Source organism: Crocodylus siamensis, chromosome 13 (assembly GCF_052110815.1).
Source record: "Crocodylus siamensis isolate JL-2025a chromosome 13, ASM5211081v1, whole genome shotgun sequence".
NCBI classification, from domain to species: domain Eukaryota; kingdom Metazoa; phylum Chordata; order Crocodylia; family Crocodylidae; genus Crocodylus; species Crocodylus siamensis.
The window spans coordinates 32,696,436-32,723,827 of record NC_143407.1 but is presented as its reverse complement, the minus strand read 5'-3'; the positions used below and the strand labels follow the sequence as shown (position 1 = coordinate 32,723,827).

Genomic DNA, 27,392 nt, shown 5'->3' with positions numbered 1-27,392 from the left:
TAAAAAAAGAGGGAAAACTGGAAACAAACCTCCATCTGAGCCAGCTTCTGTAGTGAGACAAAAACACTTGTCCTTTAAGCTCACTCTGGCCCAACATGGCAACAAGCTCTATCTGGGCAGACCTTTAAATCTACATGGCAGTTGTGCTACGATAGAGGCCTGAGCTCTGAAAGCTCTCACGTGCCTGCTTAGCCAAAGGCAGCACAGAAATCCTTAGAAGCCAACGTATAACCCCAGGCTCCTCAGAGCCTGAAAAAGTCAGGTACTGGTATGGTATTCAGAGGTGGGAAGGGGAGGAAACGAATGGTCTTCAATGGCAAAAGCAAACCCAAACAGACAAGAAGGAAGGAGCGCAATAGCTATAAGTGTTTCATACATGGACTGTGGGTCTTTTCACCTACAGCACATTTCCTTAATGGACTGGCATCAAACACAGCTACGCCTACCTAGTTTACAGGTGAGTCAATGGGAAGTCAACCAGCGAGTAGTCCTGACCAGTATCTGCTGTAGGATGGGAATCCTATCTCACTCAGCAGCAGAACCTGTAAGCATACCACATAGTGCAACAACTGAAAACAGAGGTGACGTATGCAGTTTTTGGTTCAATTGGAACAACAAAGCAGGAATAAAACAGGATGGCGGAACATTTAAAACAATCTCTGCCCGTGCACACAAAGGAGACAGAGATGCTTAGCTGTGTTACTCTTAAATCAGGCAGAAGGCAGGACAGGGTGGCACCTTAGAGAACGAGGGTTTCAGAGAGGCATGAGATAGAGAAGAGATTTTCAAAGGGATGTAAGGGAATTGGGAGAGTTGAGAGCCCCTATACAAATCTCAGGCTCTAAACAGGATTATCCCAGGAACCCCCGCTTCCCGGATGTCCTGGCAGCATCCTGCGCTGCACTATCAATCTTGGGTTCAAAACACAGGAAATCACAGGTACCCCACAGCCTAAACAGTAGGTAGGGAAGGAAGGATGTCTAAGTGTATTTGATTTGAGAAGTTATTCCAACGTGGGTTTCTGTATGAGCGACAGAAAATGCACCAAATCCCACAGTGACATCTGATCAGATGAGGCAGACAACACAACCGATTCTACCACAAACCAGCTGTACAGCCATGTTTCCAAAGATAGCAGCCCACGGTGATAAAATGGCTCTGAAACAAGCTCATAAAAAGGCTCTGTGTTTATAAAATGTATCAAGAATAAAGACATTTGTTTTCAAGGTGATAACACACTCTCACCTGTTACCAGCCAACCCCCTTTTCAGCCCTCCTGAATAAATGAAAACCGTATACTCCCCCCCTGCATAGAAACAGAAGGCGTCATTTATTGGTCAGTAAAACACTGCATGAACTTTCCTAAGCCTCTGCTAATTCAGTGGCATTGACATGGTTTGCCATAATATCTTTTAGGTAAGCAGCGACCCCCACTTTGGTTTTGCCTTCCAGGAGCTCCTCGATCCCACAGAGATGCTCAATAGCTCTTTTCAAGATCTTCTCTCTCTCGTGAGAGTTCGGCTGCATTCCAGCATCGTCCTCCTCGACCCCTGATTTCATGTACTGCAAGATGTACGATCTGATTGTCTCACCCTTTTCTGCTAATGTGTCCCAAATGAATGGGAGGTCTGTAGTGTGGGCCAAGCTCAACAGGTGAATCAGCGCCTGGCAAATCTGGGTTCTCAGGCTGGCGCTGTATTTGAACTCCAGAAAATCCTCCGTGTCCTCGCTCTTCTGCAGAGCTATAACCAAGGCACTCCAGATCTGGCTGAACTGTTTAGTAGTTCCATAGCGCTCCCTCTTGTCAGGGATGGAGAGCGCCATGGCAGACTTGATCCGGACTTTGAAATTCTTGCATGACTTCACCACAGATGCAAGAGCATCGTAGGCTTGTGTGGTCCAAGGAGCTTCTCCTGGAGAACAAAGAGTCTCATAAATCAGTAACGTGTGCAAACTCAAAATTCACAATGGCAGCTCCTCAGACAGATTCATGCTACAGCATTTGCACGTGTCTTTAGCTAAAGAGTAGGGATTTTACCATAAGCAAAATATTATCAACTAACTTCATAGTCTAGTGAAATTTTAAATGGAGAAAGCAACATTTTTACAAACAAAGTTTAAAAACAAATCCCCTTCCCTCTGCTTTTGAATGAAGTAGACACTCAATAGATGTCACATTTAAAATCCAGTTGTGTAGCTCTATCATCATTTTTAGGTAATCAGATGTTTTGCAATCCCAGTGACTGAACAGGTGGCATTTATCAAGGAAACCTTCTTCCCTGTATTTTGTTTGTTTCCGCTGAGAATAAAAACGAATTCCTGCTACATCATCTTTAGCTGCTACCCCTTAATATCAGCTATAGCCTCAATACTGCAAGCACTAGCATGCTGTAGTTTAAAGCACAGATGTCAGTAAGGTTATTCATGGTAGTGAAGTTAACTGTGTGCGCGAGTGCGTACATAATCAAACATATACTGAGGGCCAGTTTCCACCCTTGGATATAAGAGTAAGATTCAAGCTCTTCCCTTTTTTCCAAACCTGCTGATGATAGATGTCTTCTGAGCAAAATCCCAAGCCTATGCTTTTGCACAACTACCTGTGTATGCCTTAGATGATGGCAGTAAAAAGTGGTTACTTACCAAGCGGCAAGCCAGGGTTTTTGAATACATTTCCCAGTGCATAGCATGCATTCCACCGCACTTTCATGGTGGCCTCACTCTGGACAGTAGAAATCAGGGCCTGGATAGACTCTTCAATAGCTTCATTAAATCTGGGATTTCCTATGTGGGATGGCTGAAGGAAATGAAGCAGATTTCCAAGGGCTCGGACTGCGTTGCTCTTAACCTGAAACACAAAAAGGTGTTTACAGGGCCAGTTTATAGCAAAGACCTTGCCAAGGCCTCAAGGTGAATGTATGAAGCAAAGTAACATAAAGAACTCTCTGAAAGGATGCAACATCTTTCCAAAACTAACCGACTTCCTACGACCTGCCAAAAAAGCCGCCCTGCTAGCAGCTACACTGAGCAGTTCAAAGTGGTCAGTTTAGATGCCCCAGGACCAGGAGTCCCCATTGCTAGATGGAAGGTTAATGTAGAATAAAATAAAGCTAATGGTGGATTCTGATTGTTGGTACACGAGGTGTCAACATACTGAACAATATAGCACATAGGTTTTATTTGTGTATTGTATTGGCGTTGTCAGCTTCCCCAGACCACTCAAACCAAACATACTGTGGCCAAAGCAAGTAATGAAGACTAGCTGGTAATTTTCTACACTGATTTTTCATGCCCCCACTACCCCCAACATACCTTGTCTTTGTCCTTGGATGCCTCAGCTGCTGACCGTAACATTTTCAATAGCAAGAGATCTGAGAATTCTTCTTGGAAACTTTGCCCCATAGAATCCCTGGCAAAAAAAACAACACACACATATTGAGGACCACAGTTATTACAATGGGAAAACACTAAGCAAGGTTATCCATCCTATGGTAAAGACAACAAACAGTCCCCTATAAAGGATATATAAACCACTACCATGAGCAATACACTCAATTTTTATAGGCCAACTTTTCAGTTAAGAGGAACATGGATAACTATATAAAAGGCCGTGACATTAGGCTTCTTAATCTAAATGCCATGTTAGGAAAGCCTGCCTATTTGCATGTTGGCAGGGGAGCAACAACGAAATGCAGAGGATAATAAATCACCAAGAATAGGAGCAAGGTGCATTTTCAATGCAGCAAATGGTTCATAGCAGGGTGACTCAACTTTCTATATTACAGCTGGCATTGGTTAATTTGTTTATCAGTGAGCCCTTATTCCCTTTCACATAATACTAGAACAAAGGAACATTGAATTATGATACAACTAAGTCATCTTCTTTGGCAGTGCATCACCTGCACAACTCCTGCAAGGGGTGAGACCAAGAAGCTGTGCAGAATTCAACAAATGGATTAGAGGTGAAATACTGGAAAGAGGCAGAGTTACCTCGGATCCAGCGTAAGACTTTAAGGTAGGCCAACTTCCAAAGAAGAGCTGTCAGGAAGAAGCTTCCTTTGAGGCATAGTCTATTCACAACTGGCCTGGCAAAGCCTCTTGCACCTTCTTCTGACACTAAGGCAGCACACAGGTCATTACACACTTTGCCCAGGAAAGGAAGCCAACGCCTTTGTTTTTTAGAGGCTAGTTCTAGAGTGAAAGCCACGCAGAAGCTCCAAGTAGCCAAAGGACTAGTACCTACATGTTGACAATGAGAGTGTCTGTAAGGTTGCCCAGGGACCAGGCTGCTTTGGCACGGACGTTTGGAGACTTGTCGTGGAGGGAGTTCAGGATGGCATTTGCAGTGTCTGCGACAAACATCACATCCTGGAGAATTCAGAATTGCTGTTAAAGTCTGGGTCATTATTAATTATTTATTAAAACAAACAAACCTGGGTGACTTCAGCTCTGTAAGCTTTCCTCACCTTTATCATCACAGAAAAAATCCGCACAAAGACTGCACCCATCAAAAGGAACTTTCTGCATTAAGCAACAACTTTAGAACATCTCCAGAGCTCCCAGCACAGCTTTGTTTGATCTTTTAATTAACAATGAACTCTACAAGGTGTCCACATTTGCTACTCTCCTTGGTGGCTGGTGCTACAAGGTATCAAGTGTATGACTGAGTTTCATTGGTGCTTGAGCTACTTTGATTTGAGCTTAATTACCTGGGCTGCCAATCTCATTCTCATCAAATCCCATTGTCAAAAAAGTAATTGCTTCTCCCAACTCCCTGTTGAGCTGGTTCATTAATCTTCCCTTCTGTGGTATGTTACATTTTGCTGCTATTCCCTTGCATATTATTAAGTACTTTCTTTCAAAATATTTTAAGCTTAAAGTCTCAGCTTCAGCTACTAGCATGATATCTGTCCACTGACATGCTCGCAATCGTGTTGCACAAAGAAGAGAATCCTTTTTTTTTTTTTTTTTTTACAACCAGCCTGAGTTCGCTCCAGAAGCAAATTGGAATTTTTGTGAACTGATTCTGTACACAGAGGCTGACCTTCCTACCTTTACTTTCAACAGCTAACACCGTATTTCCAAATAAACATGTTTTCAATTGTGGCAGAAAGTTAGCCCCGTTTTTATAAACGCTTTCACTAAACTCCTCATTATTTATACAAGCAACCCCCGCTTAGCGCTCTTAACTGGTTCCTGACAAACTGAGCATTACGCGAAGCTAGCGTTAAGCAAAATCGAAAGTTTTTGATGACCCAAGATGGTGACCACAAGTGTTACAACAAAACTCACTGAGCACTAAGTGGAATCGGGTATCAATTTAAAATAAGCATTATAGCAAAATAGCACTAAGCAAAACAGTGTTAAGCGGGGGTTGCCTGTATGCTCACCTGTGCATAATACAAAGCCCCAGCCATTTTTAATGCTAGGAGGGTCCTACCCCATTCTACAAGCATTTTGGGCATCTCCAAGACTTTACTAAAATCAAAGCAGACCTGTCTATGACTTTCCAAGAAAGGAAACTGTAAGCCCTGTGCCAATGGTTTGAAGTCAGTTCCCAGAAGAAAGGCACAACCCAAGAATGTGGATTATGCAAAGACAACTGTGATCAAACCTGAGTAAGAAGAGGTCTCCTCCAAATTCTCTTTTGACCAAAGTTTCTCTGCAATTGCTAGTGTAGCTTCATAAAGGTGCTCACATCTCTACTCCAATTTGCTATCAAAGCCAGTGTGGACAGTCAGTCAGTCTGCACAGTTGCACTCCTTCCCCCATATCCCACTGTATGCTGTACTGAAGGTACTCCCTCTGTGAATCCCCTACATCCAATACACAGGGTATGGACCCCCTTGGAGGTGCAGCACCAAACACACAACCCGGGGCAGGGAACTGTGGTGGGTTTAACCCACCATGGCACCTCTCCACTTCTACTCTCCAGACTGCCAGAGCTAACACTTAAGCTACCACAGCCTGTCCTCAGTTGCTCAGGGGTGCATCTCCACCTATAAGTCCTTCAGAGTTATGTGCTGCTGTCCCGCCCCCCTACTCCAGTCTCACCCTCGGGAGTCCTCAGGAGACAGCCAAGCAGCCACCTTTAATAGTTTCTGCCAACAAGCAATCCTTCTCTGGCTGAAGCTAGGGTTTTCATAAGCTTCTTTAAGCCACTCGGGTATGGTCAGCTAACATGAGGAGGCTGGAGTGAAATGAGGATCTCACACTTGTATACAGACAAGCCCATTCCTGGCAAATCTCTGGCAGAAGAACCACGCTGAACCTAAGGCCATTGTTCCCACTGAGCAGGGTAGGCAGGACTGAGCAGAGTAAATGCAAACGTCCTCTCTGAGTTATCACCTCAATGTTGTGTACACCCCCTTTGGCACACACAGGGGCCTGCTCTCAGCACAGAATGTTAACAGCCCACTGGGGAGGAGAAGTTTGTAGCTCAGGTAAGGGAACAGCAGCCCAGTTCTAACCTGCCTAAGGCACGAGAAGAGGACGTAGACTCCAAGGGCTCGTGCCGCGGCAGCTTTCAGCAGCGGGTTCTCGCTGTGGTTCAATCCGAGGAGCAGAGTGATGCACAGGATCTGGCGGTCATCCTGCAGGGAGGAAAAGAGATTGGAGGAAGGGCACGTTGGAAAAGAACACAAGCAGCACGATTGGGCTGTGAGGTCCCCACATCATAAAAAAAGAGCAGAGACCCAATGAAGGTTTAAAACATTAAAACCAGGGTCATGCACAAGCAGTTGATGAGAACGCACTTGAGAGCAAATAAAGGGTGCTGTCAGGTGCTATATAGGGAATGGGAGTATCCCAGCTTCAAACATGAATTACCCTGGGGTGGTAAACAAGACACTCATTCATTTCAACACACCAAATCTTGTAGATGCTGTGGCACCAGCTACACATGTAGAGTGGATAAAAAGCAGTATCCAAAGATTGGAGAAGGCTACAAATTCACAGCTGGGGGATGGCAGGAGGTACGGTGACTACAGAGAACTGCAAGAGTCACTCTGCACTTCAGACATGGCACGCTAAGTTCCCCTTGCAAATTTATGAGCCTGCAGTGAAATCCATTGTGCTGCGTCATAGACATAGGTCAACGTGGGCACATTGCTGACCCTGACTGGTTGGCAAGGGGAAGCGGGTGCAGGGGATCAAAGTGCACAGCAGTGGAGCGCATGCTGTACTTGCAGAAGCTGGACCAAGAACATGGCAGAGATACTGCTGCTCCAGCAATTCCTGTGCAAATGAGACCTGGCAGAGCTCTCCGACTTAAGAAGGGCACGGTGACACGAGTGCGGCTGCACAATACAGTGGCTTTCAGCTGCCAGGGCTTGAATGCACAAAAGCATATTTCATCACGTTAAAGGAGAGCTGGGCCCACACATTCAGTTGTGGTTGGGATAGCAAACTGTTTCCCAGTCAGCTGAGGGGGGAAAACTCCATGCTACTCAATGTTGCCAGCTTAGCTGCCTGCACGTCTCATGGAATCTCGTTAGCAAAAGAGAAGTCGCTTCCACATCTCCCCCACAGATGGAGACTCTTTAGCCTTCACTTGCCATGCAACACAACTGAGCTATCTGTTAATACTTATGCACGGAGGTTGACTATTTTTTGCCTGGGTACCTCTGCTCAGGGTTTTAGAAAATCCTGCCCCCACCAAATGCCTTTTGCATCTTTACCAGCCACGGTTTCCTCAGATTTAACGTGAAAATATATGAAGGGATTTCATGCAAAATCAGCACAGACTCCATGTTAATGTAGGTAGAAGGAGAAAGCCAGAAGATCTGTGTACTTAAAAATCCACAGCTTTACCTTCAGATGGCTGAAAGCTTCAGGGAGGATAGAAGAAAGAGCATCACAGGCACTTGTCTGAAGGGTAGGGTGTTGATCATTCTGAAGGGCACCAGGTAGAGGACCATTTAACATCATAGTCCAAAACCTTACCACCTGCAGCAGAGAAATTAGTGTTACCAGTTAGAAACCATGCAACTGATACGGCCATTGGATGAGCTTCACAATATTGCCAGCATATATAATCCCTAAAATGAATGGTTTTTCCCCTCCACACCATGACTCTCTTCATACCAAATGATACCAACTAATTAATACAACAACCTTAAATCTTAAAATACTTCTGCCGCACACTGAAGTTGCACAAATCATTTTTAGCATCTGCTTGTTTTATTGCTGCACTGAAGGACTCAGTCAGTCAGTTCCATTTGTTCCCTTCCCAGGAGCATACAAATGCAGATTAGATTTCTTTAGGTAGGATTACAATTCCATTCTTAAAACCATGCAGCTGTGGATTTCAATTGGCCTGACAATTTATGTTCATCTCATGTAACAGAAATTCACGGCTGGTGGAGATATTTCCTATTTCCCAGGGTTGCTTCTGGCAGCCCCAAAATTTAACATGCCCCATATTAGTTTATAAAAGATTTCCATTCATGGAAGCAGGATTTAGCAGACCTGCAATACTGCTATGGCCCAGTTTCAGAATTGGGTTGGCCTGTCGAATAAACATCCCTCAGTGATGGCTCTCTCTAGGATCACTCATGCTATGCTATCGGCCACCTTGTGAGCCTGCAGAAGACCAAAATAAGATCAGAGAGCATGTCAGCACTAAAAGCTACTGAGGCTGGTATGGGTATTTAAGATCTGATATAGCACCCACACCATACATGGTCTCTCAGCTTCCCCATACTCTTCCTGCTCACAAACCTAAAATGACGCTCCTATGTCTAATTTTAGGTGCGACTAACCTTGCCAGGACCCCTCAAAGTATAAACCTTCTGTCTCAAATAGTCAGGCAAGAGACATCCATCATAGTTTGTGGTCATGTGGTCGCCCCCCTTTTTTTTGTTAGCTTTGTATTTACCAGGAAGCTTATTCGGCTTTAATACCCACAGGTTGTGTTTCTCTGGATAATACCCCACATGCTGTGTTAGAATGAGGAGTATAAACCGTGACGGTCTCTGCCAGCTCATTTAAGAGCAGAATACAGCCTATCATAATAAACCAGAACCATTAGAATGAATGCAGTTGTTTGTAGATCTTAAGACTGCAAGCTTGCAACCTCAATAGACTAATGTCTACGGCTACTGCACGCTCCCATTTTTCTGCAGATTGTTATAACAACAGACAAGGCTATGAATTTGATAGATTTCAAGAACTGAGGTTAATTATGTGGAATCCTGGCCCTAAAAGCCCACAGACTTACCAAGTCAACAGGTACCCTCTGACTGAGAGCAACAGCTGAATCTGGTTTGTACTGTTGGATTATGCCCGTGCCCAGCTCCTCCAGAAGCTGCCAAGAAAATGAAAATGAACTGGCTCCATATCAAAGCAAACTCAAGTGCTACTTGATGGTGGAGATCGTAGCAAAGACCATATTTATTTACACAATGAACAACATCTGCAATGTAATGTTACATTATGGAGGTATCAGAGCCTGGTATCTCAAGAACTTGGAGGAAAAGTTCTTCCTAAATAGCATCTCTAAGCAGGGCAGTGTAATGGAAGCAGCTGGGCAGAGATGGATACAAATAATGTCACTCAGGAGTTTTTATTTGCTCTGGATACCACATGCTCCTGGGCCAACTGTTGTTAAAGCAATAAATAAGAACCAATTCTGGACTCCTTGTGCCCCCAGAACTCCCACTCAAAGCTGTGGAATTACAACTGTGCAAGGAATGCGAGACCGGGGCCAAACTCTGTATTTCTCAATGTCTTAGGGTATAGTATTTCACAATGGGCTACAGCACAGGGAGGGCTGGTCTCATTTATAGCGTGCTGTATGGAAGAGGCACAGAAGCACATTCAGCAATCCCTCTCCAGACCACTGCTTTGGACTAGATACAGTCTCATATTAGATTTATCCAGAAAAGTGTTGAGATCATATGTATAGAGCAGTGGTTCTCAACCTTTTTAGACTCAAGGTGCCCCTCAAAAAAAGTGTGCTCTTGGCTTTCATTCATTTCTTGGTTACAGAAAAACAGAGCACAGAACTGAGAAAGCCCACAAGTCAGCAGGTTTTTGACCCTATAGATTCCTATTTGAAATCTCTGGGTTTATCTTGTGAATTGTGTAGTTATTGTACACATCGCAATGGAAATGTAGCATGGCATCTTTCAAAGGATTGCATGGCCTCCTGGTTGAAAAAAACAACCCACTAGTATAGAGGAAAACCTGGAAGAGAGAGAAGTGCATTTCTACAAGCTCTCACCTTGGCACCGTGGAGCTGAATAGATGGATCTGCTTCCTCCATGCATTTGCAAGCCACCTCTCCAAACTCTAACAAATAATTCTGGGCCATGGAGAAATAGCCCCTTACAAGAAGTGCCAAGACCTGCAGATACAGGAAAGAAAAAAAATAAAGGCTGAGTGGAATTTTCCACATAAAAAAAGGCATGAAACACTACAGTATTGTCATGTAAGATGCCTGAGTTTTAACAGGACAGTTTTAATAGGACATCTATATATCACAACACAGAGAATCCAAAAGAAATTTAAGATGTGTATAACTCTGTTATCTTGTTTGATACAATTTGGTGAAAGCACAGTCAGATAGCAACTCCTGGTAAATTATTCACTGTGTTTAAACGAGCTCTCCTGTAGCTAAAAGACCAAGTGAAAAAGTGACAGGTCCCACAGCTCCAAGAAGTCTGCTTCCCTGTTTTATGAGGCCAGCTCTGACAAGCATCCTTGCTTCTGTAATGTGCAGGCTCATTGTTTTGCCCCAAACCCTGCTTTTCTAGGTTGCTACACAAAGAAACCTAGAACTGAGATTACAAGTGTCAATACTGCTGTATATTTCTCTGCTTGTGCCGAAGTCATCTGTAGTCTGTCAATATTTCACTGATAGGAGCCCTTCATAAAAAGTCATTTCTATTCGACAAAGAGAGTTTCACAAATGAAAGGTCCCCAATAAAAGTCGTATCCTGTACAGACACACACTCCTTCAAAAACTAGAACTGCTTACTACTGCAGGTGAAGTAGCATTTTTCCTTCATTTCATTGATCACTTGGCTCTTTCAAAAGCTGGCCATTCCTACCTGTAACGCCTCCAGTCGAACAGGAGATGGTTCATGCACAGTACCAGAAGCGAAGCTAGCATCACTATCAGAGTAAGAATCTTCTCTTGGGAGAACAATGATGGAGATGCAGAGACGGATGAGCCAGCAGGGATCACTTTCTGAATTAGCAGCGGGCTCCCCTTCGGAGGGAGGTGCCTTTCTCCACCAGTCAGAGGAACTGAAATGATGAGGAGTTGCACTTCCACTGTTACTTAGCCCTGAAGAACTTGGCTGTTGTAGAAGCAATTGCACCTCTGGTAAGGGAGCCTGAGCAGACAGTACAGCTCCCAACAAGGTGAGACTAGAAACTCGAACATTAACATCTGTTAAAAAGAACACAGAAAAAGATAACAAGGTGAACACCATGACACCGCTATGAAAAGTCTCAGCTTGGCAGGGCTTCTGAGCATCAGTGGTTGGTGGAATCTCCCTGTGAGAGACCAAGCGCTGTGGTTACTTCCATGCTTATCATAGAAACTTTACTACAGATAAAAGCCCTAGAAATTAGCAAGAATCTACACTGAATTAAGATGAGATGTATACAAACCAACAAGAAAACCCAGTCAAATAGAATGCAAACCTTTATGACGAATGTATGGCTTTATCTGGTTCCACACTCTTGTCAGTAGGCCGGGTTTCAGGCGGTTATATGGTGCGTTCACTACCAAGTTTGCAAGGCACTAAAACACACAAGAGAACATCAGATGAAGCATGATCATCACATCTTCAGCCAGCCTCTTCCTATCCCTGCAATTTAGATCACTCAGATAGCTAAACACCTGACTATACCTGCAAAAAATGGAAGTCATCACTGAACAGCTGGTGTTTGAACAGCTGGCCAAAAAACTTGGCTTTTAGAATACATGCGGTTCAAAAGCACAAACTGCCAGCCAATCAAGACATTAAGAATCCGAATCAAAATTGCCATTATAAAAAGGAAAAGACTCAATTAGATGATGGAAAATAATTTCTGGACCCTGCAGCTCTTCCTACCTCCACACAACACAGAAGAGATGTCATAACAAAAATATGGAGACAAGCTGGTCACGTTAGATGGAAAACAATGGGACTTTCCAGGCAGACCTAACTCAATCTTGTAAGAAAGGGTCCAAACAAGTCCAAGGACTAATGTATAATCTTACTCTGCAAGCCACATCTGTAGAGTATGTCTGCTTTCAAGGAGATTCATTTTAGGCTAAATTTGAAGCATATACAGAATACGTATTTTCACAGATGACAGCAAGTACCTTGATGATCTGGGTAAGTGTTTGTGGGGAGGATTCAGCCACCAGGGCTAGCAGCAGACAGCGGTGCAACTCTCGGATACTGGAAGCAATAGTCACAGAGAAGGGAGTGAAAGCTCTTTTGTGGTCATTTGCATCTTCGGCTACAGAAAGGAATTGCTTAGAACCTTCCAATATGGCTGAAAGAACCTGAAGAGCGCAGGCACGAGTCTAAAAAGACAAAATATTCCCATGGTTTCAATCAAAAACCCCAAAAAAACCAGGAGGAAAATTACAAGACTCGCTTTCTCATGCTTCTTCCCATTCTATGTGGCTTCAATATAAAAGGGATTACCTGTGTCAGGTTTTATTAACATCTGGGCATCCATCTGTGTTGAAGTATAGCCTTTTATTAAGGCACTTAAGACAATGTTTTTGGTTGCTCCAAAAACATGCATATATATGCTCTTAGTAACGTGTCTATAGCAAATATTTGTGGACATGGCTTTGCAAGCCACTTATTATCCACAGTCTCCCTTCCTTCCACTCCCCTTTTCTTAGATTGTCAAATCATCCTTTCAGTTTCCTTGCTATGTACTTACCCAGCATGAAGAATTTTTATCAGTGCTCCCTCACTTCTCATTTTGAAGTATAAGTAGTTCTCTTCTCCCTTCCAGTTTTAGCAACCCTTTTTACAAAGTCTAGAAATTCTCTTGTCATCTCAAAATTTCTTTTCCCCAGAAAAAAATAATTTAACTCCAACAGCCTGGTCTCATAACACTTGAGTACAAATGTAATATCCTTTGTTGCCCTGAACAATGCATCTTCTCTTATTCTTCTGGAGCAGCAACAAAAGCAAAGACCCCAGCAGGACTGTCTACTATATTGCAGACTTAAGACTAGTACTGGAAAATACAATGCTTTCACCACAACAGATTCCCTTACCTTTGGAGAAGGATCCTTTAAAGCAATAGTCATCAAGGACACAGACTGAGGGCTGCCTATTCCAGGTGTATCCGGAACAAATGCAGACCAGTAGCCATAAAGGACTCTCTTCTCTATTGATTTTATAGTGGAAAGGAAACACGCTAGAGCCCCTTGTCGAACTTTGGCTTGATAAGATCTTTAACAACACAGAAAGATTAATTAATAGCAGCACTGAAAAGTAACTGATTTAACCTCATTCATCTGTGGCACTGGCTAGCATTAACAACTTCAAGTAAAATATCTAAGACCAGAAGAAAATAAAAGGAGTTTACTTTCAAACCAGTACTAACGACTACCTTGCAATTTTCTTCAAGTCAACCTATAAATAAAAAATGAATGTGATTTCCCAAATAGTTTTGTTTAAGAACAAAGGGCTGGAATTGCATGTATAAAGGAGGGTAAAACATTGCACATGTGCAAAACTAGTGCCAGATCTACAGAAACAACAAAAAGCACCATTTAACATGATACACACAAGCCTGATTGTTATGAACAGTGTCAACTGCTACTGTGCTGTACATTTACATGAATAACAATAACCTCATTTTGCTTTGTATTCCACCTTCAGCATCAGAATACTCTGACTCACTGCTACTGATTCTTTTCCAGCTGGGGTGGCATGAAGATAAATGATCCTTTCCTGCAGGCATACATGTAGCATCTAATGTACCATTCTGGGGATCTGAACACGGGCTGCTTTGCCCATCTCCCAAATGTAGTTTAAAGATGTCTATTCCACGGATTGATTCATTGCCTGCATCACTCCACTCTTCTTTGACTTCTTCCCCTTTCTTTTGTTTCCCTTTGGACTTTTTTCTTCGGTTCTGTTTTAAAAGGCAAACAGATTTGTGGGGGGATAACACATAACATAAAAATGCTGAGACTACAGTAAGAGCTAGGTAATGAGAAAATATTTAATTACTCTGGAAATCTCTTTCAATGCCAACAAGATCTCTTCTAAGAGACTGGCTCAAGTAATCCTGAAAAGTAGCAAAAATCCATGAGCTCATGGAACATTCAGTAATTATTTTCACCAGCAAAGAACTGCACATTATATAAGCTACTAGAGGAGTTATTTTTAGGTGAAGAAGTTTAGTTTAGCCAAAAAAGTGTCTGTCACAGGTATTCATTAGTTACTATGGAACAGCGTTCTATAAATTATACATAATTATACACACTGACACAATGAGACCTTATTAGTCTAGTGCATCTTAAAGATGTCACTTATTTGCATGTACTTTGGTTTCTTTCTAATACCTTATTATCATGTAGGTACATGATATAAAATGGATTTAGCTGGATATTTAGATGCAAAGCTCTGGGAATATATTCATGCTAATCTCTCAGTATCAGTGCAACTACTAGATTTTTTGCTATTCTTAATTTTTCCAGAAGGCGGGGGGAGGGAAGGAGAGGGATGTGAAGGCACTTGAGAACCAGACCTATCAAGTGCTTTAAATAAGCATTCCCAGATTGACAGTAGATACTCATTAACATTAAAAAAAGATTACAAGTCAACAGGACCATACACCTATATTTTGTCCAATGTCTTTCGTGTAATCTGTAACCTAAACTGGTCATGGGGTTAAATAATAAACTGCAAAGGCAGAGAGGCATTAAGAGGTACATAAGGGGCAAAATCGTAAGCTTAACTTCTCTAGCAAGAAGAGCAATGGTTATGCAAGTATTAGCAAAGAAGTAATGTTTCTTGTCAAATGTAATGCTGCAGCTAGTCTGCAAACACTCAGCTCCTGTGTGTAGGCCAAGAATTCTTGGCAACAAATGAACAACTGATGCACACAGCTACAGTCAGTCAAATCAATCTCAGCAGAACCATCTGTTTTAGTCATCTGACTGAGTGCACAGAGCAATTTTTATCCCAAATGCAGAGATTTCTGATCAATATCATTACAGGCAAGCAATGTGGGAGACGTCACACACTGAGAACACAAAAGCCCTTTCAGCTATCCGTGCTGTCAGGAACCATACAAGTGCAACAGACAGACGCACAGAAAGCCACAAAAGCTGGAATTTGACTTTACCCCTGTTTGCTTAAAGGTGCTCAATTCTGATTGCTCTTGTTTGACAGGTGATCTTTTGTCATACTGAGGCAAAGGAGCTGGATACAAGACTGCAGGCATCTCTATGTTCAGGCCAGGAAGCCCATAAAACATGCATTTCTAGAAAAGTAATTAAAAAAATCCCCAAAACATCAGTGTTCCAACTCCATTTTGAAGAGCAAAGAATCATCATATATTTGTTTAGGGGGACTGTCAACTGCTTTCAATTGGTCTTTTTATTTTCACCTATAGATCACTGCCATATCTGTAAAGTAATTTTGATCCTCTGATAAGCATGCCTTATGCCCCAAAGGTAGCTGGAATTCAACTTCAACTGTTTCTAACAGGACATTAGGGAGATTTGGGTGCTGAAGCTCATTGGATGAATCTTTCAGCTTTCAAGGCATCACTATCACTTTTCTTAAGAGTGGAAGTGCAAGCAACAGAAATCATGTGTTCTATAGGGAACTTCTCCCCTTTTCCCCGCTCCCTTTGCTCTGCTTTTCAATCTCCCCTTCCTTCCCTACACCTAAGCTCTTCCCCCATTTTTAGCTGTCTTCCACCCTCCCTATCTCTTCCCACCTGAAGTGAAACAGGGCCATGCACTATACAGCCCGTCTCCGGAAACAGTTTTGAGAACTCTTGATTCAAACCAAAAAGATATTCACCTTTAATACTGCAAGAAGAGACCCAAGCTGATCACTTTGCATTAGCTTCATCTTCCCGCCATTTAAGAGTGACTGGATACCTTTCAGGGCATTCTGTAACAACTGAAAACAGCTTGGAATGAGCTATTTTTCCTCCTCAAAGGACATAACTTTAATATCAAGTGATGAACTTCTGACATCCACTGGGCAAAACAATGACTGCCGGGAACCAATGAGATGCCTGAAACTATTTTTGATGTTACCCAAGTAAAACGTGCTTAGCAAACAGAGCAAAGTCTCTACTGACAATATTCCAAATCACAAGAACAGTATACAGCTTCTGCCAAACAGAATACATTTGATTATAATAAACTAAATACTATGAAGTCAAATTTAAAAAGCAGTCTGGATGCTCAATTGCCAGATTTCTGAAATTCTTCAGCAGGACAACTTTCTAAAGATAATCTTCTCATTTACTAGCGTCATACATACCATGCAAAAAGTGATGTCATCTACATCAGGGGCTTTTGAAGACTGTAAAACATTCAAGAAAGTTTGAAAGCAGAGATTCCTGTAAGATTCATCTAAGTACGGCTGTCCAGGAACACTAAAATGGAAGCAGATACAGCCAATCAATCAGTAGATTGCAGGATAAAGTTATACAAATTAGCACACTAGTACAGATCTAGCTTTTCCCTGAGGAAAAGACATGGTGGGATAAAGGGAGCGCATTTTGGCTCTTACAAGACGAAGAAGCTCTACTACTAGGAAAGCCATGTGGAAACACTAAATATACTGGTTAGGATTATTTGAGCGTTCCTTGCATAAGCCCTAATTCTGTCTTCTCCTTCCTGATTAAAGCAGAGTCCTGTTCTTGTCTTGAAAAGCTGTGTAAGTCATACATACATGCCTGGCTGTTTTAACTATTGCCAAACCTTGTTAAAGAACAAGGAGCAGAAGTTTAAAAGAAAAAAGTGAGTGCTTACATAATAAAATAAAAATAAACCATAGCAGGAGTCCCATTGATCTTATAGCAGTAGGATCTAAAGACATGAAACTGAGATCTCCCATCAGTAATACAACAGTGTAAGAACAGGATCCATGCTTTAGCTCTGCGCTGATGCAAGACGTACAGAATTACATTAACAAGAGCAAGGTCGCTATTCTTTTTGGCCCACCCACAGCAGACACAGGTCCCACTGCACAAGTGAAGCTGCACGGCTCTCGCTTGCCACAGGCATCAATTAGCACTTAAAGGGATCTCAGAAAGATTTAGGATATTCCCAAGTTTAAAAATATTGTTGTTTCAGGGCATTAAGGTGGGTCTCCCTTTTGTGAATAGCCACCTAGTTTGCTTCCTGTAGAAAGGAACTGCTAGACACTTCAATCTCTGCTGCTTAGATATTAGCTTGTTAGAACATGGCCATTAGTGCAGTGGCTCATTAAAGAACCTTTTTTGTCCTGGGTGCCCAAGCAGCTGGTGCTAGGATATTTAATTACCTCAAGTTGCCAGGATGCAATTTCAATGAAGTTCCCAAGACTTGAGCATTGTGAGTGATTTTCCCAAACTGCCAGAGGTTGGCCATACTTTGCTCATTTCTAAATAGATCTGGTCTCCTCCAGAAGCCCTTTTCATGGGTTGCAATCAGCAAGCTATTAAGCCTTCCTTCATAATCACAGAACTCCTTAGAGAGCAGACCCAAACTTTTTTAAACAGATTGATTATTCAGTCTATGTCATAGGCAAGGAAGCAAAAGTTTTCTGTGTATTTCAACAGTGTAGTGAAGGATTTTGGAGTCATTACAAGTCACATCCCTAGCACAGGAAGGGGAAGTATGACTGGGGCCCCCTGACATCTGCTCACATAAGTCCCATACTCATTATTAGGACCATAGATCTGTGTTGGAAAGAGCTGCATAACCTTATTAACATAGTCCTGAAATCAGCACATGGGTCTTGCATTTGCCTTTTGTGGAAAGGGGAAAAAACTAGTCAGTTCTCAGTGCTCCAAAAGGCTCTTCTTTTACAGCCTCTGTACCAACCGCTTGGAAATACTCGCATAATACCTGAGACACAGGTTGGCCATGCTGTGCACTGCTGCCCTCCGAAGATCCCAGTCAGTCTGACATGGGCCACTGAACTGTACCAGGAGTCCGTTCTTCCCCAGCAAATCTGGGAGGTACTGAAACAAACCATTAACAGTCATTATGGGCCAGCAAGATCCAGCGTTCCATCTGGCAAGTACAAGTCAGTTGGTAAATTCCCTCCTTACTTTGGAATATCAAACAACTAAAACTATTCATTAAATCCAATGCCCAGATATGCATACACTAAACACAGATTAGATTTCACAGCGAGATTCAAGCAGAATTAAGATCTGCACATCTTCTGAGGAGACAATCTTCATTTGCAAAGTTTTCTTGTTCAGCATTACAAAGCCATCGACTGTGACCAAAGTTAAGATCAGGTTCTAATTTGCACTTAAACAGGGATTCAACCAGTTTATAAAGAGGGCATCTTCCCCACACTTACAGCATTTGATCTTCAAGCACAGAAGGTGTTTCTGATCATGTACGAGCAAATCTATCACTTTTTTAATTAAAGTTAACTTATAAGCATCCTTGAAGAAACGTAGCTCCTGTTTCCATCTTTTCTTTGTCTCAAAAGATCTTAAGAATGGATTAACCTAGGCAAGTTACACTTTCCATGTAGTTAAAACTAACTGAACTCTTTGGCAAAAGCTGTTTGAAGAAACAGGCTGCAATTACACTAAGTTACTAACATGCGTTGCATCTAATTACTATGATTATACAACATAGGCTCCCAGACAGAACCAAATCAATGGCTCAAGTACCTGTTGGCTCAAGTACCAGTGGTGCCATTGTGACCACAGAAGTAGCTCAGCTAATCACCATGGTTCTTCCTCAGCTACTATACAAGCAACAATCCTATTGGCTGCAATAAGTCAGTGGTGTCATGGAGACTGCCCATGGATCAAGAGTTCTCGGCAGTAGATTAAACAGCAGCACAGTCAAGCATCAAGTACAGGCCAAGTAAAGCATTTGAGACTTCAGGCTAACTGGCATCAATGCTTGATGTGGTCCGCAGTGCCACTGCTTAGAGCTCAGTCCCGCTGCTTCGTGAATCTGAGTTCCTGAGCAATTTGCACAATCCAAAGCTGTGCTGGACACAGGAATGTGCCCCTGCCGCAGGGAGCAGGCCCCCACAAAGGGGTGAATCATGTCCACTGCCATGGCTGAAGACCAGCACAGGAAAGGAAAGTATGACTGGGGCCCCTTACTACCTTGCCCTCTCTAAACAAGGCTACATGTGTTTAGTGCCAGGGTGCCTGGGATGGGAAGAACCTGCCAGATCTCTCCAAGTCCCTGTTTGCACAGACAGCCTCATGCTCTTGCAGCTGACAGGGGCAAGGGAATTTGGGGCAGGGAGAATTTTCTGCCTGTACCAGGCGATTCCTGCATTGAAAACCTGCAAGGGATGCCACAGTGCATTCACACTGCCTAGCCCACCTCCTACTGCTTGCTTGCACAGAGCTGGGAACCTAAAGATGACTTCTGATACCTGGCACCTGCGCAGGCACCCACATACACACACACACCAGGCATGCATTAGGCTGCGCTACCCCCTATTTTTGTTTGTGTTTTCACAGCAATTTTCCTTTTTTAGTTTTGTTGTCACTTGCATTGCTAATAGGACAAACTCCATAGAAGGCACTGCTTCGAGAACTCATACATCAGCACACAGGGAGTCCTTAAAGCACAGAAATGCAAGTGATTTGACACAACCTCACTACACAGCCAACTGAAAATTGCTGACTGGTTTAACTGTACCTTTCTTACCCTAATACATCAGGGGTAACAGCTCTGAATTTTGGTGCTACATAACGCTCAGTTTGATGAAAATTCCAACATCCCTGAAATACATTTTACACTTCAGTTACAGATACAATCATAAAAGGGAATTTGTATCAGGAGCACGCTTCCCCAGGAATAAGGCAAGCTCTGTATTTCTTTTGGAGAAAAGGAAAGGATTTGAAATGCTGGAGGTTGCTTGAAATACATAAATACATTTCACAATGCCGCCAACCTACCTTCTGACATTTAGGTCCATTATTGTAAACAAGAGTTGCTAAGGCTTGCAGAATCTCAATGTGTGTCCAAGAGCTACACTGTTTAAGCGCAGAGATGGAATAGCCGAGAAGAAAATCCAGATCCTGCTCATCAACTGAGACCTGTCATCAGAGAAAGGTACACAATGAAAAACCCACTCTTGAAAGATATCCTCATTATCCTGCACAGTGTTGAAATTAGGGAATATTCCTCTAGGGGGTACTGACCCAAATGATGTAGCTGTTGCAAATACGTGCTGCTTCAAAAGCAGCCTGCATTGAGAAAGTGTCTATGAGATTCTTGGGAAGAGAAAGCTTTTTCTTCATCTCCCCTAGCCTGGTTACATGACACACAAAGATTTAAATCAACTCAGAAACTGAATACATGTGGCTCTTACATCAGCAACCCTTTAGCCGTGCGCCTCTAAGCTACAGCAGCTGATGAGAATGGCAGTACAGAACCAATGATGAAGCAAAAGTCCAAGTGTATTTGTATTACATCCTCCCTACTGTCCCTGCCCCATGGAGGCAAAAGCCTCTTTGGTCTATTATCCACATCTAGTGGGAAAGGTAGGGACAGAACCAGATCTTCCATACCTGAAATCGGTTAAGTAGATGATGAATAAGCTGAGAGACTTTGCTGACAAGATGCTCCTGGCTGAGATGAACCAGTTGGCAGGCTTGAACAAGTACAGAGCAAACATCCTGGAAAAATGAGAGAAAAGAGCAATTTCTCACACTGATGCTTCACGCTGTAAGCTGCAGAGGGGAGACCAACCCACCTGCTAAAGCCCTGCTGGCCAACTGACCCCGTCTGCTTGGAACACCTGAATCCAGAGAGAGCCCTACTGCCATCTGTGAGACTGCAAAGCAGTGCACCTCTCCAACTATACTGGGCTGCTTTACGGACAGAGGCACCTACAAACATGACTCCAACTGCAAGACCAGCCTCCAGACATGCAAATCTCCACCTAAGAAATCAGCACCAGAAAAACAAAATTTTAAACCCAAAAGTATATAAAGGCAAAAGAATCCATGGAACAAGGGACACAACACAGCAGCACTGCCTAAAAAAAATGTATGGTTATCTTTAGTATTTTCAAAGTGAAAAGAAAAGCTATGACACTTCTGGGAAAACCCACAAGGAAAAGAAAAGGCAATCCTATAACAGTCCTGGCTTAATGGTGAAGTGGCACATGAGATCTGATATATCCCTAATGTGTAGTTACAACATCCCCCTACAAAAAGTTGCTAACACACAGCTGATTATCAGCATGTCAGCCAAGAAATGCTCCAGTAAGGGGCTAATAACCACGTTAACCATGCCCATCACTCTCCCCCAGGCACTACACATAAACCAAAGATGCTGTCACCAGGAGCTGCTGATCCTGCCACACGCTTCATGCTATCGCAGTAGTGTGAGAGTGATGCTATAGCCACAATGGTCCACAAATTATGTGAGAGGCAAGAGACCTGAGGAAGAACATCCTGCATTCAACAGCTAAATCTACCCCAATGATACAGTTTGACCACGAAAAGATATCACCCTAAAGGCCCCTCTACATCTTACAGATAATGTGCAATTTGCTGGTCAACCGCACAATTAACTGAGAGCAGCTCCACTTGCAAAGTACCCATCATGCCATAAAAAGGTCCGACCAGCTATAACATTAGATCTTGACAATGTGTGCTAACTTTATAGCTGATTGCTATAAAGTTGATATATATAGAACTATATCCAGTATCAATTTGCATGTATAACAGGCTTCCCGCCCTTTGGCTGGGGTCCCATCAGCTGATCGGGCTCCCAGCCGCAGGGGTGCACCATGCCCAGCTAGGCCTGGGAGTCCTGCAACTGAGGGGACTCTCATCACAGCAGCTGCCAACTTGGGGTCCCAACAGTGCCCCCAGCATCCTGCAGCTGCCGACACTGGGTCACAGAATCATAGAAATTGATGGCTGGAAGGGACCTCAGGAGGTCGCAACTAGTCCAATCCCCTGCTCAAAGCAGGACCAGCTCCAACTACACCATCCCAGCAAGGGTTTGTCTACTCAGGTCTTAAAAAGCTCCATGGATGGAGGTTTCGCATCCTGTTCCAATGCTTTACTACCTTCCTCATGAGAAAAAGTTTGTCCTAATATCCAACCTAAACTTCCCCTGCTGAGCCCATCACTCCTAGTTGTGTCATCTGCCACCGAGAACAGTCTGGCTCCATCCTCTTTGTCAGTGGCGGTGATCCTTCGCAGCAGAGGATCACTCCCACGGGTCAAGTAAAGGGTTACAGATGAATCTGCTGCTGCTTAAGAAGACCGATCCTTCTGGCAAATGCCACAGGTGGCATTTCTTGGTCTTGTTTCCTTTCCTTCTGTTTCCAGCGTGTTGATGTTGGGTCCAGCATGACTTGTTTTACGCGAGGAGGCTGCTGCACATCAGCAACCGCACGGATCTCAGCAAAGGAGAAACCAGTGTCCAGCAGCAAGGAGATCTAAGATGACCAGGATTACTCTTCCACGGCAGCCTTCATTCGCCTTCACGGCCACTGAGACGTACGTCATCTTCATCTACCTGCTCCAGCCATTGTGGTCTTCATGTTACGCTGGATTGATCTTCGTCTCCTTTGACCGTACCGCCACGGGAATGCAAGACTCCCGACAGTGTTGCACTTGGGGTCATCAGTACACGCCACCCTCCCCACCGCGTCACGGTGACAGTGCCTGGAGGGGATGCTCTTTGTAACCTTCCTGCAAGTAAAGGCGGCTATTCAATCCCATCCCCGTCAGTCTTCTCCTCTGCAGCCAGGCCCTGTCCCCCAACCATTTTCATCACCCTCCACTGGACTCTCTCCAACATGTCCGCATCCTCGCCATAGCGGGGAGTGGGGGGGCCAAGACTGAGCCAGATGTGGCCTCCCTGGTGCTGAGGAGAGGGCCACAATCACCAACGGCCTAGGTCACTCCCGGCCCCGACACCCCTGGAGCACGGCCACCTCAGTGTGGGGGCGGGGCGGGGCGGGGCCTGTGGTGTCACCCCCCGCCCGCTCGCCCGGCCCCGCCTGGGCCTGTGAGGCCGCGGGCGCTACCTGCGCGCTGGGCCCGGGGGCGGCGGCGGGCCCGCAGCACTCGCACAGCAGCTGGTCGAAAAGCAGGTGCAGCTCGGCGCGGAGCCGCTCGGGCCCCAGCGCGGGCCGCAGCGCCCCGAGCCGCGCCCCGCAGCGCCGCACCGCCGCGCCCGCGCCCTCACGCTCGCTGCCCGCCGCCGCCGCCATCTTGCGGGAGGGGCGGGGCGAGCCGCTCCGCGGGGCGGGGCCGGGCGGACGGACAGAGGCGCGCGCACGGACGGATAAACGGACAAATCTCCGGCTGGACGCAGGCAGGCAGGCATCGAAACGGACGGAGGGATGGACGCGGGGGCAGGTGGGCGGACGGCTGGCCAGACAGGCAGATAAATAGACAAATATCCGGATGGATGGACGGATACCGACAGGCGGGCAGGCAGACGTCGATGCGTAAGCAGGTGGACGGACAGATGGATGGATGGGTGGACAGAGACAGGCAGATAAATAGACAAATATCCGGCTGCTCGGACGGATTTCGACAGGCAGACGTCGAAATGGATGCATACATAGATGGACGGACGGACGGACGTGGATGGATGGGCAGACAGACGGATGGATGGATGGGTAGCAATAGGCAGACAAACATCCACATAGATGGATGGACAGATAAACCAACAGGCAGAGATGGACAGACAGACAGACAGAGATGGACAGAGGCAAAGATAGATAGACATAGACAGACAGACAGACATCCAAATAGATGGATGGATAGATAGGCAGGCAAGCAGACATCCAGATGGCTAGATAGAAAGGCAGGTAGTTAAAAGGGATAAATAGATAGAGGGATAAATAGATGGATAGATAGACAGACAGACAGATATATGGGTGGATGGATACGTAGACAGATAGACGGAGGGACAGGCAGACAGATAGGTACATAGACTAACATCCAAACAGATGGATGGATGGATGGATAGACAGACAAACATCCAAATGGATGGATAAACCAACAGACAGAGATAGATAGTGATGGACAGATGGATAGATGGGCAGGCAGACATCCAGGTGGATAGATAGAAGGACAAGTAGTTAAAGGGATAACTAGATGAATGCATGGGATGGAGCACAAGCTTTCAGGAGCTGAAACTCACTTCATCCGATGCGACGTTCTCATTTCTCACTCCAACTTATCTGCTATTTTCTGCAGGGCCTTTCACAGGGTCCGAGGAAGTGCGCTTCAGCTTGTCCCGCATCTGTCTTATCAACTTTGGTTGGTCGCCACCCGTGGATCTCAGGCAGGTGCCACAGCAACCTAGGGCTCCTCGAGAGCCTTTCATGGGAACCGCAGGGTGGCACGGTTAGGATGGCAAACAAGATAAACCCAGAGATTTCCCATAGAAATGCATCACTGGGCTCTTTCTGAGTTCATTGCAACAGAAAAAAAAAATCTGTTTTTTTTTTCTGTAGTCAGAAAAGAGTGAAAACTAAGAGCTGGCATTTCAGAGGAGGGCCTCGAGTCTCTCCAGGGGTGCCTTGAGTCTAAAAAAGGTTGAGAACCACTGGTCTATCAGGTGGCTACACACATCTCCTCTGCCTCTTACACGATCAACCCACAATCCATAGTGTTAAAACTATTCAGCCCCGCGGTGGTCTTCCCGAGTTCTTTGCAACAAAAGAATTGCTCTAGGATTTCTCTGTAGTCAAAAAAACAAGAGAAAACTTCTTAGCTGACACTTGTTGGGGGGACGCATTGAGTCTGACAAGGGGACCCATGATTCTAGCCAGGGTGGGAACCGCCGTGCTAGTCGGCAAGAGAGGGACTGCTTCCCAGGACCTCGCAATCAACAGGCAAGACAGAAGCAGGCTGCACCTCTGCTTACGTGCAGCCTGCACTCGGATGCAGCGTGGCTGTCTATCACATCTTCCACCAGCTGTATTTGCCGGTGCTTGCGTTGCCCTAGAGAGATGGCTTATGGTCTGCAGTCACCAGCAATACCTGTGGGCAATCAGCCCTGATTTCATCCTTTTTTTGCGATGGAGAAAATACTGAAAGCTGGAACACAGGTGTTGGGGGGCTTTCTCCCAAAGGAGCAAGCACTGACTGAGACACAGGATATTTGATGGAAAGAGGAAGAAAAGTGTGGTCACCCCCAACAAAAAAAACCCAGCATCTGCAATTTTCCATGTTCAGGTTTCTCCCCTCCCCTGTTGAAAAACTTGTTGGGACAACTTGGAAACAAAGGTATATAAAACAAGAAAAGAGAAAATGGTAATGGGGGAAACTCAGTTCCAACATTTTTTTTTAATTTGGGGGAGAGGGATTGAGCCTTTCTACAAAACCAAATGCAGAAAGTTTTGTCCAGCCCTTTAGTCATTCTGGATAAGCCGGGCATGGTCTAATCCTGCTTTTATTGAAATCAGTGGGAGTTTAACGTGGACTTCTTTGGGAGCACAATAAGCCCAAGCTTAGTCAGATTTCTTTTCCAGGTCAGTGCAATGTAATTATCCCACCGCTGAAAGAGTCCGAAAGCCGTGTTAATATTTCCATTCATTTGGAGAAAGCTCAGGGAAAAGAACAGAAACCTGCCACTGCTAATCCAGGCTGGAAGATGAGCTACTGCTCTAACTATAGCTTTTAATATGCGCTCTTCGCCGCTATGATTGGCCTCCTGCGTCACATGCTATTGCGTCCCTTTCCTGATTGGATGAGCTCTGAGCATGCAAATAGCTTTGAGAGGGTCATACGATTGCTTCCAGTGCAGATGTTTGGGTTAATTGGTATTCACAACCCGCCATTTACAACATCTTCCCCTTTTTCCCTTGGAAAGTCGGGGGAGCAAAATTTAGCTCACACGATCTATTTCAATTTTTTTTTTTGCCAGAGGCCTCCATCACAGTTAGGACTCTGCTGTCCCTGTATTAACCCACATGAAGGTACAGCGCTTTCACGAAAGCCCGAAACAATAGTCAGCAAAACTGTCACAGGACAATGTAGTTATTATATTAAAAAGTGTTTCCAAACTTAAATTCAGCCTTTGACCTGCTCAGGTACAAATCTACTGTATAACACTTGCATCTAATCTAGTGAAAAATCATGGGGGACCATCATGTGTATACACAGCTGAGCGTGTTTTCAGGGCGCACGGATGTTCACTAGCTTAGATGTAGATGATGAGATTACAGTCTAAATTTACAATGTTTTTCTCAATAGGGTGTTTGATGGTACAGTTTTCCTGGATATAAAGAAGCATAGGACATGTTGTGCAGACAGGTCTTTTATATAATGCATTTATTCCTGGTTGTATTTGCTACATGGATTAGAAATATCCCTAAAGAAGACAGTTTTCCTTGGCAATGCTGGGAACTACCTGTATCAGGGTAGCTGCATTTTGCTTTTATAATGGCAGTTACTACTGCCACCCTGATGCGGCAGGGGATCTATCCTGATGTCATAAAAACATGCAAGTCACAGTGTACTGGTGTATTTGAAAGAAAAAGGAGCATGGAGCCTATGCCAGAATAAGGAGCAATGGTCTCAAGTTGCAGCAAGGGCAATTTAGGTTGGAGATTAGGAAAAACTCTCTCGCTAGGAGGGTGGTGAAACACTGGAACGGATCACCTAGAGAGGTGGTGGACTCTCCATCCTTGGAGGTTTTTAAGGCCCAGATCAACAAAGCCCCGGCTGAAATGATCTAGTTGGGGATGGTCCTGCTTTGAGCACCAGGTTGGACTAGATCAGGGGAAGGCAAAATGCGGCCCAGGGGCCGGATACGGGCCGCTAGGCCATTCTGTTCAGCCTGCAGGGCCCCTAAAAAATTTAGAAAATTAATATTTATCTGCCCCTGGCTGCCTATTATGTGGCCCTCAATGGCTTGCCAAAACTCAGTAAGCGGCCCTCCACCCAAAATAATTGCCCACCCCTGGACTAGATGCCCTCCTGACGTCCCTTCCCACCCTTATTTGCTATGATTTATACAGAACCCATTTCTAGCATAACTCTTGCAAGCCACATCATAAAACCAGACTGTTTAAACATTGGTGAAAAGAACCAGCTCTAATCCTCTGCATCTTCAGAAAGGATTTAGCAGTTGGAGGTTGGTGGATGCCTGGTAGGCCACGCTCAGCTCATGTTCACTAAAGAAGTCAGTTCCCAAAGGAAAAAAAAAAATGATGGAGAAAGCAAGAGACTGAGAAATGCAAACAAAGCGGAGGCAAAGA

The 27,392-nt window shown here is 44.4% G+C and overlaps 1 protein-coding gene across 1 annotated transcript; it reads right to left on the bottom strand.

Moving 5' to 3' along the window:
- Window positions 1–1,169: 1,169 nt before the first annotated feature.
- HEATR6 (HEAT repeat containing 6) lies at window positions 1,170–24,248 on the bottom strand. The gene is made up of 20 exons (XM_090025098.1): window positions 23,199–24,248; window positions 20,716–20,823; window positions 20,101–20,241; window positions 18,056–18,171; window positions 16,482–16,596; window positions 16,011–16,112; window positions 15,325–15,462; window positions 13,823–14,106; window positions 13,241–13,418; window positions 12,320–12,526; window positions 11,653–11,752; window positions 11,052–11,395; window positions 10,223–10,345; window positions 9,218–9,304; window positions 7,810–7,944; window positions 6,468–6,590; window positions 4,241–4,365; window positions 3,310–3,406; window positions 2,641–2,845; window positions 1,170–1,913 (listed from the first exon to the last, which is right to left on the bottom strand). Exons 1-20 carry the CDS (start codon window positions 24,111–24,113, stop codon window positions 1,363–1,365), a joined length of 4,194 nt encoding a protein of 1,397 aa, XP_089881224.1. The 5' UTR covers window positions 24,114–24,248; the 3' UTR covers window positions 1,170–1,362.
- Window positions 24,249–27,392: the final 3,144 nt, after the last annotated feature.

Coding starts and splice junctions, on each gene's coding strand:
- HEATR6 (XM_090025098.1), bottom strand. CDS start 24,113: ATGTACCTATCTGTCTGCCTGTCCCTCCGTCTATCTGTCTACGTATCC. Junction 14,107..15,324: donor GCACCTTTAAGCAAACAGGG/GTAAAGTCAAAT, acceptor CTTTTAAAACAG/AACCGAAGAAAAAAGTCCAA. Junction 11,753..12,319: donor CACTTACCCAGATCATCAAG/GTACTTGCTGTC, acceptor TGTGTGTTTTAG/TGCCTTGCAAACTTGGTAGT.